General features: G+C 34.7%; 1 protein-coding gene across 1 annotated transcript in view; it reads left to right on the top strand.

The window, feature by feature from the left end:
* The window catches only part of LOC150087392 (dynactin subunit 1-like), a gene marked incomplete in the record, with an annotated part of 260,166 nt that extends 250,284 nt beyond the window's left edge, over nucleotides 1-9,882 (top strand). Inside the window, 2 exon segments of the mRNA XM_090372464.1 lie at nucleotides 1,430-1,525; nucleotides 7,761-9,882. Of these exon segments, the coding sequence (XP_090228590.1) occupies nucleotides 1,430-1,525; nucleotides 7,761-7,901 (237 nt within the window).
* Between the last annotated feature and the right edge of the window lie 4,680 nt (nucleotides 9,883-14,562).

Genomic DNA, 14,562 nt, shown 5'->3' with positions numbered 1-14,562 from the left:
TCATACTATTCAACAAATGACTACAATCAAATGAGTAATTAGGTTATTGGCCTAACCTCTTCCAAATGTTGATTCGGTAGAGTAAGTAGTGTGAGCATAAATTACATCGTTCGTGATTTTGGTTCTAGCTGTTCGAAATTTCATAGGTGACGTCAAAGATGTTTACACATAAAACATCTTTCGTGTGTGCAGGGTACACGCACGATTTTTTTTCTTTAGAATTCCATTTCAATCTAAAACCTTTGCACTCTTGAGCATTGCCTCCATGATTTTCTCTACCTCTGAAGTCAGAATGACTGATTTGTAGTTACTCACTTTGCCATTAGAGCAGCCTTTATGTATTTGCAATAAGAAAATACATTGGCACCTCCAATCCAAAGGAATCTCACCCAATTCCAGTGATGCTCTCATAATTAACCCTAATGGTTTTGTGTGCTCTCTTATCACCTTCCTCAGAATTACTAGGTATATATCATCAACTCAAAATGCCTTACTTGCTTTAAATTCAGTTTAAGAACCATCCTTCTTTCAAGTTAGCTTTGTACTAATCCTCGCTGCATCCTCTGAGTTTCAAAGGAACTCATAGAAAGGCTTACTGTGCAACTCAAATTGAAAGATAATATGCACTATCAGCAAGTTGCTCGTGTAGCCGTTTACTTATTCCTTATGTGAAAGCCATGGTATTATATTTTTCAATATATGGCAACTGCATCTAAGCCATATATCACTCATTTGGCAAGACCTGGGCCAAATCCCTTTAGATACAAGAGCAATTCTTAAAAGCTTCTTCAATCAGAACTGTAGTTAGTGGATCTGACATAGGTGTGTCATCACTGCCATGAATTATTCTGGATTTTCAGCATTAGACACACTCATGGCCTTAGCAGTAATTCAGAATAATCACACAACCTAAAATCTAACTTCAGTTGTGAAAACACAATTACAATTAGACAAACCAAAGGAAGAACTAATCAACCACAGTCTGAAACAATTGATTATTATTGTTAGCCATATGGTGCAAGAAAGCCCGAGGCTTATGCTGTACCAGCCAAAAAAAAATTCCCAAGATACCATGAGAGAAAGAGCATGAGTCAGAAATAAAGGAATCACCAAGAAAGAGAAGAATGATGATATCCAGCTCAGGACCCTGGGCGTGCCAAGACCATACTCACCAGATGTGAGCCCCAGGGTGATATGACAGTATTTATTGGGATTTTTGCCTGAGCTGAAGAATAGATAGCCAACTAGCCTTACCAACAAAGACAGAAGTTCATAAAAGGAAATCTTTCCAACTCTCAACAACCATATTATAGTCAGACAAAAATTTATAACTAAATACCAAATTATATTTTATTTATTTTGTTTTATATATGGTTCCCTTTTATGCTCGCTGAAATAATTTTTTGTGCATTTTTGTCTTATTTTACAGCTAAAATTAGAAGTCACTAACCTAGTGGCAGCTCATCATACTGGAGGTCAAGTAATGGCAGATTTTACTTCATTCCCATCACCATCTTTTACTAAGGTAAACTAAGATATATATAATATCCATTGTAGAAATGTATGATGACACAAGTGCATCCTGTTTTTACTTATTGAAAAAAAAGTAATTCTGTACACAATTTTATCTAAGTAAATAACAGCATACTCCCTATATTATGATATACACTGAAAAAAAAAAATCAACATTAGTTGAACTAATGCAGTGTCTTTAATCCTCTTACAATTCTTAACTTTACCATATCTTGTAATAATCTTTATTTCATATCATTGCTTAGCACAGAGATATTTTCTGTCCTTTATGACTAGTACATTTTCCTCCTTTATTATAGCAACCACTTCTAATATTTCACCACCTTAGTTTAAAAAAAAAATTATGTTAAACCTCTCTCTCTTGTATAGAATAAATTAAATTCCAAAGTTATCCACTATATGTGCTTAAAATGGGAACATTACAATCCAGAAATCTGGTGTTTCTTTTTTAAATATGTAAATTGCTTTCTTGTATATCCACAAAATAATTAACATTCCTTGATGTTTTACTAAATTGTTTTGAGCTTAGTTTAACTAGATAGGCACAACAATCCATCTGCATTTAATTTTGGATTAACTGAATGAAGCAGATTTTATATGGTAGTTGTTGAACAATAAGGTTTCTATTTCACAAATATTGAGCTTAAATTTTGATGGCTCGCATTTGCCTGGCCTTTAGAACAATAATCACATTCATAAATAAGATACGTGTAGTGGTTAAACTTTGTTTGACAGTTCATAAAACTAAGTTGCAGTGCTGCTGTATGATCAAAATTTCTGTCTTTCATTGTCTAGTGCAAGGAATGGGAACCCAGCTTTCATTTTGTACATGGAGTGAAACAAAATCAACAAATCAAATGTTATCCTTAAATTACATTACAAAAAAGTATTTTCTCTTGAGCTTTGATATAATTAAACACAAACCACACAATAGAAGATATAACAGTTATCTTTGTTGTGCTGTTTGTCATGTTTACTACTTTCTTAATAATCCTGTATAATATGTTGTGGTTTCCACAAGTTGCCATTTTTTTGCTGATTTGACTCAACATTCCCACAGCCATGGTCTGGTGTTAATGTCCCCTTTAAATAAGTTATGAGGATGGAAAGTAGAGAGATCATTGAATTGACTCTGACCAAGAAATAACTAGATACTTCATTGCGATAGATTCAAAAAAGATAAGTTATGACTCTTGGATTGTTGTGAATGAAGTTTTAATGGATCCAAGCTATTTCTTATGGCCATCCTCATGACAGGATTTCATAAACTCTTATTTGAGTAATAATGTTACATTGTAACAGCATGGATTTGTTGAGGGAAAGTCTTGTCTAACCAATCTGTTAGGTTACTATAATGCAGTGACTAAGGAACTGGCTGCAAAAAATAATTTTGATATCATATACTTGGATTTCAGGAAGGCCTTTGCTACTCTTACACATGAAAGACCTATACAAACTGGAACATACACTGTGGCATTAAGGGCAAGTTACTGCTATGGATAAAGGATTTAGTGCTGGGCTCATTGTTCTTTTCAATATTTATTAATGAAGGTATATCAGGCTTAATGTCTAAGTTTGCAGATGATTAACAATAGTAATCAGAGTGAGCTACTGCAACAAGATATAGGAAAATTGGGTCAACAGGCTGAAAAATGGCAGTTGAAATTTAACATTGACAAATGCAAAGTACTCAGGGTAGTGGAGAATGAAAAAGATCTGGGGGTGATTGAACAGTGCAGACATGCTGCCAGGACAGCTCATGAGGTTTTGTCGATGATATACAGAAACTTTGCTAGCGGGGATAAGGAGGTGATTATCCCATGATTAAGCCATTTCTTGAGTACTGTATACAGCTCTGGAGGTCTCACTTTAGGAAGAATGTAGATGTGCTGGGATGGGTGCAAAGAAGGGCAATCAGATTGGCGAAGGGAACAAAAGGATGCTCTTACCTAGAAAAGCTTCATTTCTGCAAATTGCAGACTCTTGAAACTAGACACCTGCATGGTGATTGAGGTGTTTAAGCCCTTGAATGGATTGAGTAAGCTGAACATTAATAGCATTCTTCCTCTTGTTGAGACTACACATGTGGGGCATAAATTCAAGTTGAGGAAGGATGGTTACATGGAAGTTTGCTTTCACCCAGCAGGTGGTTGAGTATTGGAACAGGCTTTCATCTGTTGAAGTGGATGGTTTTGAATAAATTCAAGGAAGAAGTAGACAAATTCTTGGAGGGTATGGATGGGCAATGTGTGTAGGTTTCTTTTTTAGGCTTATGCCATATAAGCTTCAGTTCAGCAAATTGCATCCTTGCATGATATGTTTAGATGGTGTCTGTTTTTTCTTGAAATATTGAAGATAGTTATCTATTATCATATGAGGGCAAAGATAATTTTTTTTATTTGTTTCCTAATAAGGAAATAGAAATTAGATCGTATGTATAGCTTAGCTTAATTTTCAGCACTCACCTCATAGTAATCCGCTTAGCTGGTGGAGGGTTTTACAACATACATGGTGGTTATAGGATTCTAATACTTTACAGGGATTATGGGTTTAAAATTAAGTTATGGGCTGTAAAAAAATTTTTAAGAAAGGAAAGTGCATCTTCCATGGTTGCCTAAATAAATTAAATTAAATTAAGAGAAAAAAAGGAAAGGAAAATATAAGCTAATAATCGCGCACGAGCGACTTTCGAGTTTCCTCGTCTTCAGTTAGCTATAGTGGAGGGGGGGAAGAGAGCGCGCTTGTGTTATATACGGGTTGGGTTCCCGAAATGCATTTCAGTGCACGTGGAAACTTGATACGTGCTAAATTCCAAATGGGGGAGAAATTGGCGGGAATCTTTTTGTTTAACACTTTGAGTGATGTATGGCGCTTAAACCATTCAATAACGAGGGCTTCGTTTTCAAGGATTTTGTAGCTAGAATTTAATTTAATTACTGTGATGGCTGAATCGATGAGTGGGTTGTGATTTTGAGATTGGACGTGTTGTGTTAGTTCTGTACTTGCTGAATTAGTTTTGAAGCTATTAAAGTGGTAGTATGCACGCGTGTTGGAAATTTTTGATGTCCCGAATTTTACTGTTGTACTGCCTATGTAACATGCTTGGCAATCTGATTGGCATCTGATCAAATATATAATGTTGTTGTAATCTTGTGTCTCGTACTCGTGTGTTGTCTTGTATGAATTGAATTTGGAACTTAATTTGATATCTGTATTTTTAAAAATCTGTTGAAGTCTTCTAGCGTATTGTTGATGATATGGGAGCGCGATAAGGGGTTTGTGTGTCTTATTCTTGTTCACGTGGTTAATAATTTTGTTTGGGTTATTAGTGTTATTATGAACTTTGGCGATGGTTTCTTTTATTAGTTGTGGTGGGTATTTTCTGTCTGAATTTTTTGGTGAGGTATTGTAATTCTATAGATAGGTCTGTTTGTGTGTGGCTATATTTTACAGCGTTGTATATCTGGTTGTATAGAACTGCTTTTTTGATGTATAGAGGGTGGTGTGAGTGGTAATGTAAGAATTTACCTGTATGTGTGTTTTTTCTGTATATTTTGGTGCCTAAAGATGTGTTTATTTTGTATACAGTGAGGTTTAGAAAATTAATTTTATTATCGTTTTCTACTTCGAGGGTAAATTTGAGTCTTTCATGTGTTGTGTTAAAGGTGTTCCGTAAAGTATCGATGGTGGTTCTGTTGCCTATTAAGAGGACGTCATCTGCATACCTCATGTATAGTTTAATTCCTGGGGGAAAGGGTTGGAGAATTTTTTCTTCGATAGATGCGAGGTAGATCTCGGACAAAATCATTTCACCTTTAATGAGATTTTCTCGGTTCAGGGTCTACAACACTAAACAAGCACACGAATATATAACTTCCATAACCATATCTGAAAACGATATTTTCGCGTCCTTCGACGTCGTCTCCCTATACACAAACGTACACATCGAATCCATGCTACTGGCCCTTAAAGATCTATTAATCAAAGACGACACATTAACAAAACGTACCGACTTAAACATTAATGATATTTTAGAACTCACATCACTGTTACTTGACGCCAAACAATTTAAATTCCAAAATAACGTCTATGAACAAATTTTCGGCCTTCCCATGGGCCTCGGTATCTCTGCCCCTTTATCCGAGATCTACCTCGCATCTATCGAAGAAAAAAAAAATTCTCCAACCCTTTCCCCCAGGAATTAAACTATACATGAGGTATGCAGATGACGTCCTCTTAATAGGCAACAGAACCACCATCGATACTTTACGGAACACCTTTAACACAACACATGAAAGACTCAAATTTACCCTCGAAGTAGAAAACGATAATAAAATTAATTTTCTAAACCTCACTGTATACAAAATAAACACATCTTTAGGCACCAAAATATACAGAAAAAACACACATACAGGTAAATTCTTACATTACCACTCACACCACCCTCTATACATCAAAACAGCAGTTCTATACAACCAGATATACAACGCTGTAAAATATAGCCACACACAAACAGACCTATCTATAGAATTACAATACCTCACCAAAAAATTCATCGACAGAAAATACCCACCACAACTAATAAAAGAAACCATCGCCAAAGTTCATAATAACACTAATAACCCAAACAAAATTATTAACCACGTGAACAAGAATAAGACACACAAACCCCTTATCGCGCTCCCATATCATCAACAATACGCTAGAAGACTTCAACAGATTTTTAAAAATACAGATATCAAATTAATATTCACATCGTATAACAAATTAAGTTCCAAATTCAATTCATACAAGACAACACACGAGTACAACAACATTATATATTTGATCAGATGCCAATCAGATTGCCAAGCATGTTACATAGGCAGTACAACAGCAAAATTCGGGACATCAAAAATTTCCAACACGCGTGCATACTACCACTTTAATAGCTTCAAAACTAATTCAGCAAGTACAGAACTAACACAACACGTCCAATCTCAAAATCACAACCCACTCATCGATTCAGCCATCACAGTAATTAAATTCTAGCTACAAAATCCTTGAAAACGAAGCCCTCGTTATTGAATGGTTTAAGCGCCATACATCACTCAAAGTGTTAAACAAAAAGATTCCCGCCAATTTCTCCCCCATTTGGAATTTAGCACGTATCAAGTTTCCACGTGCACTGAAATGCATTTCGGGAACCCAACCCGTATATAACACAAGCGCGCTCTCTTCCCCCCCTCCACTATAGCTAACTGAAGACGAGGAAACTCGAAAGTCGCTCGTGCGCGATTATTAGCTTATATTTTCCTTTCCTTTTTTTCTCTTAATTTAATTTAATTTATTTAGGCAACCATGGAAGGTGCACTTTCCTTTCTTAAAAATTTTTTTTACAGCCCATAACTTAATTTTAAACCCATAATCCCTGTAAAGTATTAGAATCCTATAACCACCATGTATGTGGTAAAACCCTCCACCAGCTAAGCGGATTACTATGAGGTGAGTGCTGAAAATTAAGCTAAGCTATACATACGATCTAGTTATTACATTACAGCACATAAGGACTCCTTAAAAAATCAAGAGGAAATAGAAATTTTAAACTAAATTCTATGTTTCCTAATAAGCATATAATTTATTAAGAAAGAAAGATGCAAGGAAACATTGGATAGAAGTTGTAATTAACTGTAGTAGCCACAACACGACTAATTTAATCAATACCCAGCATAATGTTTGAAAGTGAAACATCAAATTCCTTGTCCAGCACATTATTACAGAATTTTTGTTGAACAAAAATGTCATGGCAGTATTGTCAAGACTCAGAGGCATCTTTTCCCACCAAGACAGTGCTGGATCTCACATGGCTGCAGTGACAATAAATATCCTCAGGAATCATTGAAAGGGGATGTTTTTCTCATACCACTGGTCTGGACTGTGCATCTGATTATTATTGTTCCAACCTTTACAATAGTTCTTAGGCAATAAAAAAAAATTCATTGAAGCCATGTAATTCTGTCTTCAAAATAGGCATTTGGAAGTTAGGAGACAGAAGTAGCATTGTGGTATTGATACTTGAGAAGTGCCAATAAAATTATTTAAAAATGCTAATTCATATTACATGACAGTATTCTTGCATTAATTCATTACACATCAGTGTGATTTCTGGATCTCCAAATAAATTCTGAATGATGGGTCTGTGTAGTTTTACTATATCATAATTTAAATTGATTCTGTTTTCGTTTTAGGTTCTGGAAGAAACAGATGCACAGTTAGTAGGGAAAGTTGTTATGCCTGGAAACTACACAGACAGAGCCCAAGGAAAAGTAATTCCCCTCTTAATGGATTTTGATGGCCTCAGATGCTTACATAGGAAGCTGATTAGTTAAAGAATAATTGTTTTATGATTTTAAAAAATGCTTATTTATGTTTAGGTGACAGAAGCTGCAGATCTTATTTATTTTTCACACAGACACAAACACTTAAATTTCGGCAAATAAATTAATGTTCCTACTGCTTTTTTGCATTTTTATAAAGCTTCCATTATGGGTGTATATGAAAAGAAACTGGACATAGTGCCTGTCATTTTTCTTTGTTTTGATTAATGCCTCCAATCATATAATTTTTTTATAAATTCTTTGCATTCATCTAATGATATGCTTGTATATTCTTGATTGCTTTTGCACTGGGTTTGAACTTTTTTAAAATGTGGTTTTCGTTTGACTGAAAAAAAAAGAACTGATGTGATAATTCAGACAAGCCCAACAAACTAATTAAATTATCTATTAAGTAAGAAAATTAAATAAATAAATACAGATAGATGTTAAGAGCATTAGTCTGATCACAGGGAGCATTTTGTTCTTGTGATTGGAATAATTTCACTAGTGTGCTTAACATCTTGTATTTAATTTTTTTGTTCAATATCCCCCGTAATCCTATATATAATAAATGACACTACCCCACAAAATATTTAGTTTATTTGTATGAAAAGGAGAAGTTGGCATGAACAGTCCCAATGACAAAATAAAATGGCTACATTTTGAATTTCTATGCTGAAATCTGTCTTCAGTTTCTGGCTCTCCTACAATCAAATTATACATTTCTCATAAAACCCAGGCCAAACTATCGATTTAAATGTAATTCAAAATGTGGCCAATTTTTTATAATTATTGTGTCAATTTGTCCTTTTCTTACCAATAAACTATTTAAATACCTCATGGTAAAGCATCTTTTATTAAACTTTCTTACTTAGCAGGTAATAATGAGACTTTATACCATGTATAGGAAACCTAATCACTAAATGGACCAAGTCCTATGCAAAGGCACTGATCTTTGGAAATTGCAACATTATTGCTAGCTATTACATTACAAATAAGTGGCATTCCCCTTTTGAGAAGTATTATTATAATTTATTCATAATAAATGGCAATTATTTTCACATCATAAATACTTTCAGTTATGCTACCCTTTCTTCAGAGATTAGCCAGGTATCCCCTCCCTTCTAAATACTTCAAACTTGGCACCCCTGTGCAAATAAAAAGTATGAAAAATGTCAAGTGGGCATAGAATTGACAGATCCTGCAAAAAAGAGCTTTAAGCATTACCTGCTTTTCTCCATCAATAAGGTTTCTTATTGATGGTGGAGAAGACAGAACTGAACTGTCAAAACTGAAGAGGTTAATATTCAAACTATTATTGTTTCCAAAAGTTTATCCATTTTGTACTTCAAATATCTCTTTCAAGCACTATAATGGCATAATTATGATGACTACAGTAACACGTTTTGAGAGACACCTGTCTTTGCATAGGCTTCTTTCCTTTCATTAAACTTCCTCCACACATGCATTTAATATTGACAGTGAAGATGGTAGAGATGGAGCTTTTTGGGCAGTTAGATCTGAAATATCTACTGCTATTTGGTATATTTTATATTGCAACTTTATTGCATGACAGGGTTGTTGGGTTCATTGGTGTGATATCTGCCCCCCCACCCACAAGGAGACTTATAACAGTTGAATGAGGGACCTTATTATGAATACTTTAAATGGAAATAATGTTTCTCAAAGGAACATGCCCTTTAATTCCTAGTAATACCAAGATGGTTCTCAGCAGTAATGTCTTAATTTTCACAGACTGGTTTCTTTGTGTGCAACTTTTTATTGTTTCATTAATTAGGCTTCCTACAAAGAGGGAATGGATAGATGGTCAACAATTATTACAAATAACTGTATTCCATAGCTATTAAGATTTGAAACAGTATCCTCTTACTTTTTTTCTTTTTGAGTACAAAAAAAACTTAAATTTCATACATATTTTTCTTGTGCTCACTTTAAATTTTTTTAATTTCAATTAATCTTAGATATTTTATTATTGCACAATGTTTTAATAACTACTTTTATTCATCAAAAAATTGTGAACTATTTAATCAGAGGCTCTAAACCACTGTGTATACTGTTGTATATTTTTCAAACAAAAACCCAGTGAAAGCCAATAAATGCAATCAAAATCTTGACTTGGATCTTTTTCCTAATTGTTGCAGTACATATCATATTTTGATCATTTTAATAATAAAAACAAAAATGAGATATTTTTGTTTTTATTATTAGCGGAAGTTAAAATGATCAAAATATCTCAAACAAAAATACTGAAAAGCAGGATCTCGATCTCTCTCAGAAAGATTTAAATTGACTATTAAATTAAAGGAATTGCTCCTCAACATGCCAAAAAAAAATCATCATTTAATTTTTGGAATCTTCTCTAATACTGGTAGCTAGAAATAATAATACTTGGCCTTAACTAGCCTTGCCAGCAGGAATTAATAGCTCATGTAATCAAAAAGTCATGCATCATAAAGGACCTAGAGATAACACAGGATACTAATTTCTCCTTTATTGCCTACTTCAAAGATAAAAGGACCAAATACTACATTATTATGTGATCCATAAAAATGACTTGCTGCTGTGTCCAGTATAGTTTCTGTAATGTTTTGTGCTTTGGTCATCACCTATATTTGTAATATTGGTTTATGAGATATTTGAAGTGGGATTCTAAGAAATGGAATCACAGAAGTTTCAGATGGCCTATAATATTGTAACCTTTAGCCAAGGTGTTATCCACATGCTAGATAATTCAATATTAGAGAACAACACACTGAAATGTTGCCTGCATCTCTTGCAAGTGCAAGGCTAATATACACTATTACTTTTCGTGAGCCTTAATAGATCAAGGAGCACCACAAAGTATTTCAACGTGGAGTACCAGAACAAATATTAAGGTATATTAATATTACATTAGCATAAAAACAATCTAGAAAATGTACTAAATAAGAATTAATTTATATTTACACAGACAATACTTGTTAAATTATTAAAAATTTTTAGCCCTCAGCACGGAATATCACAAATAAGTACCCATGGAGAACTTGTTCAAAACACCGCATTATATGACCAGAAGTATTCTGACACACACGTATAATTACGAAAATTCTTTTAATTCAAACGCCTACTATGTATTAGTCACCTTTGTCCCATTTGACAGTCTCAGCTCTCCTGGACATACTTTCTATTCTTCCATTATTAACTGGCTAAAATTGAACTCCAACAAAGAAGCTGCCACAGTGTAATACACAAAGCCAGTCCTGTATGAGACCCTCACTGTTCAAAAGGGAGCACTGTTGTTCTGATATTGATGGCCTATTGCCATCTGCACTGTGCCCATTTCCATAGCATATGTAGCACATAATTGTCTAAAGTATTTCATGGACTTAATAGCTTCAGATACTAACACCAACTGAGCAGCTGAAATAGCACTTTGCTAGCTGACAGACAAGGTTCGTGACTGAGGTGATTGGAAAAACAGCACAAAGTATTCCCTGCCTCCAAGCATGTCTACTGGAATGAAACAGTATGTAGTTCAGTTAGTCATTTAATATCATCATTTGCCACTGTTCTGGAGTCCATGAACATTAGAAATACCACTCTAAATGCCACTTTGCATTGGTGACCATGACACTGGGTTTGTGTACCAACTTGCCTTACCAATGAACCCAATGCTATGCAGCTCTTTATGGATGGTTGATGTACTGACAGATTTTTCTATGATCTGTTGGACCTGATTAGTGTGTTTTTCCATAGACAGTGTATTGCAAGGCTCCAGTAACCCTCTTTATGGTTTATCAAAAAAAACCACATTCTGTGAGTTTAAAGCCATCCAGACTGTGATGAGTTCAGGTTTGGGACATCAGAGACATTGCAATCACCTATGATGTAGTTGATAGCTACCGAACTAAATCTTTATAAGTAAAGATGTGCAAAAAATAGTGAGAAAGCATTTTGAGCTGAGCATGCAATTTGGATGTAAATAAAGCACAGAAAATCTCTTCAGTTAAACTGTACATACTGAATGATTTGAAGTTAATATCCAGTTAGATAGTTTTTGTTTTCCAAGTTCACCTAAGTAAAATTAATGGTTAGTCATTTGTAGTTGTTAATATAATAGAATAAATGGTGAATGTAGTTTCATTATAAAATTTCACTGGAGTAGTTGATGGCACATTTTTGAAGAAAAACCATGCTGTGTCGAAATCCTGGGTCTACCACCATCTCCAGACCTGTTTTTCATTGAGGTGTATCACCTATGGTTTTGGGATATTCAGATAAGTGCATGCACAAAAAGGTTATGAAAGTAGCATCTAACCACCATTCCATTTGAAAGTTCCAGTTAGTGACCCATACTGACTTCTGATGAGCTCTTGTACAGGTAGACCCATGAAACTTGTCTTGTTCTTATATCTGCATGTAGAGCACTTTTGACAATATTCATGGAGAGTTGTCCAAGTACTTTTGATCATATAATGTAACAGGCCAAAACCAGGGGAGGTCTTAGATTTCAGTGGGGACTGGGTGCAAGAATTAACATTTCAGTTATCCCAGTATTCCTGGATGGGACTGACCCTACTTTATTTTGATCTGAGGCCTGGGTGTGTGTGTTGCACTTCTGCCCCCCTCCCCCAGGTTTATCCCTGTACAAACGATCTAATGATTGTGCCCTCACAGATACTGTAAAACCAGCATCCTAACTAATACCACAGTAGATTGAATTCTACTACACAGAAGAGTCTAGTATTAACAGAAGCCAACTGAAATACAGTCTAACCTCTATAATGAAATCGATTGTTCCCTTGACAAAATTTGTTATAGAGATATGACCTTTTCAACAATTAAAAATAATGTAAATTCAGAAATATAGTGGGAATGGAAATGAATAAATTTTATAACATTTTATTAAGAAATTACTACACTTTTAAGAATTGTGTCAAAATATATATTTTTTTTTTGTACACTGGATTCTACTGTACACCGTTCATAAAAATTTTCGAATTTGTTAAACTTTAACCACTCAGTTATATTTTCTTCCCATTGAAGGCTTCGATGCAAAGTTTAAAATGCTGCCAATGTTTCTTGTTTGGAAGGTTTAATATTGCCCTCATTTTCATCCAACTCGTTGTCGATATTGTCACTAGTTCTTTAAATACGCTCCAAAATGTTGGAGTCACTTGGATATTCAGCTACTATGACATCATTATCAACTCCTAAAAATTTGTCAAGAACAATTTCTCCACTAATTAAACCTTGCTTGGAACTCTTCCCAAGATTTCTCAATGTCTTCTAGTAGTTCATCCCTCTCATCTCTGTTAATTAGCATTTTATCAAAACCTGCTTTTGCAAAACAATTGTTTCCGTGACATCTTGACTTCTCACTTTTGCCAACTCTGATATGCACATCCACAAATCTATAGGCTGGTTGGTTTCTATTTTCAGTATAATTTTTCGCAGTATGAGCCTTCGGTAGTGCATTTTCAAATTCTTGATAATGCAGTCATGGCCGGATTTAAACTTGTTGTGGCCCTTCTCCGTTACTGTTCACCTGTGACAATATTAAGAAAGGATTTTTTAAGATGGAGCAAAGGCCCCTTGAAATGTGAGGCCCTAAGCTGTAGCTTATATGGCACTGGCTGCAGTTAAGATGAATTATTCAGAAGGAAGAAAATAAGCTTCACACTTGTAATTTTCAAAATTACCCAGTGAAGATGGGCAGGGAAATTGTCGACAATCAACGTGATCTTTCTATCGAAATTTAAAATCCACTGCTCAAAAATTTCGCTTGTCATTCAAGATTTTTTGTTGTAGTTGTAATCCTAACAACTTTACTTCTTTGAAACATCAGGGTTGTTTATTTTTGCCTATTACCAAAAGCTTCAGTTTTTCATTACCAGCCAAGAGTGTAATTCTCTCCTTACTATTTTTACCACCTACACATTTATCACCTTTAAAAGTCAGTGTCTTGTTCAGCAAACATTTAAAAAATAGACCTGTTTCAATATTGAATATGTCTTTGGACTCTTAGTCCCCTATAATTTTTTTCAAAACTGTATCTTTCCAATGGGTGTAGTCTTCTTCGATTGCAACTCCACTTTCATCAAAAATAACTTTTTTGAGTAAGCCATGATGCTCTTTAAATTTGTCCAGCCAACCAGAACTGGCTTGAAATGTTTTGTGCCCCAGAAAAGATGTGTACTCCGTAGCCTTTTCTTTTATTACTAGCCCTGATATCAGCATGTTTTGGTCTCGGATCATCTACATCTTCCCAAAAGCATAATTTCGCACACTTCCGACTGGGTCCCGTTTCCTCAAACAGTTTGAAAAATCAAAACAGTTTTTCAGAATGGTTAACACACTACTGGCAGGAATACCAAATTTAAAAGCAATTTCTTTTTTTAATGCTCTGAGCTAAACTATTAAGCACTTCCACTTTTTCACACTACACTCAAGTAACCTTACAGTGTCCTCTTAGGCACTGTAAGGTTACTTGTGCAGCAGTTAAAACAGAGCTGAAATTAGGGACCACTTGTAGCTACCATGTAAATAGAGACAGGTGAAATTTAATGAAGGTGTAGATGACTGTTTCTTCGAAACAACAGATGAATTTCTGGGATAAAGGAAAGTCACTCTCTCCTAATTCTCTAATAGGATGCTTACGGTAGAAAATAGG

This window comes from Mastigoproctus giganteus, chromosome 4 (genome assembly GCF_048544385.1).
Source record: "Mastigoproctus giganteus isolate SK-2022 chromosome 4, ASM4854438v1, whole genome shotgun sequence".
Classification (NCBI taxonomy): Eukaryota; Metazoa; Arthropoda; class Arachnida; order Uropygi; family Thelyphonidae; genus Mastigoproctus; species Mastigoproctus giganteus.
The sequence above is the reverse complement of the archived record's forward strand: the minus strand, read 5'-3'. Positions and strand labels throughout refer to the sequence as shown.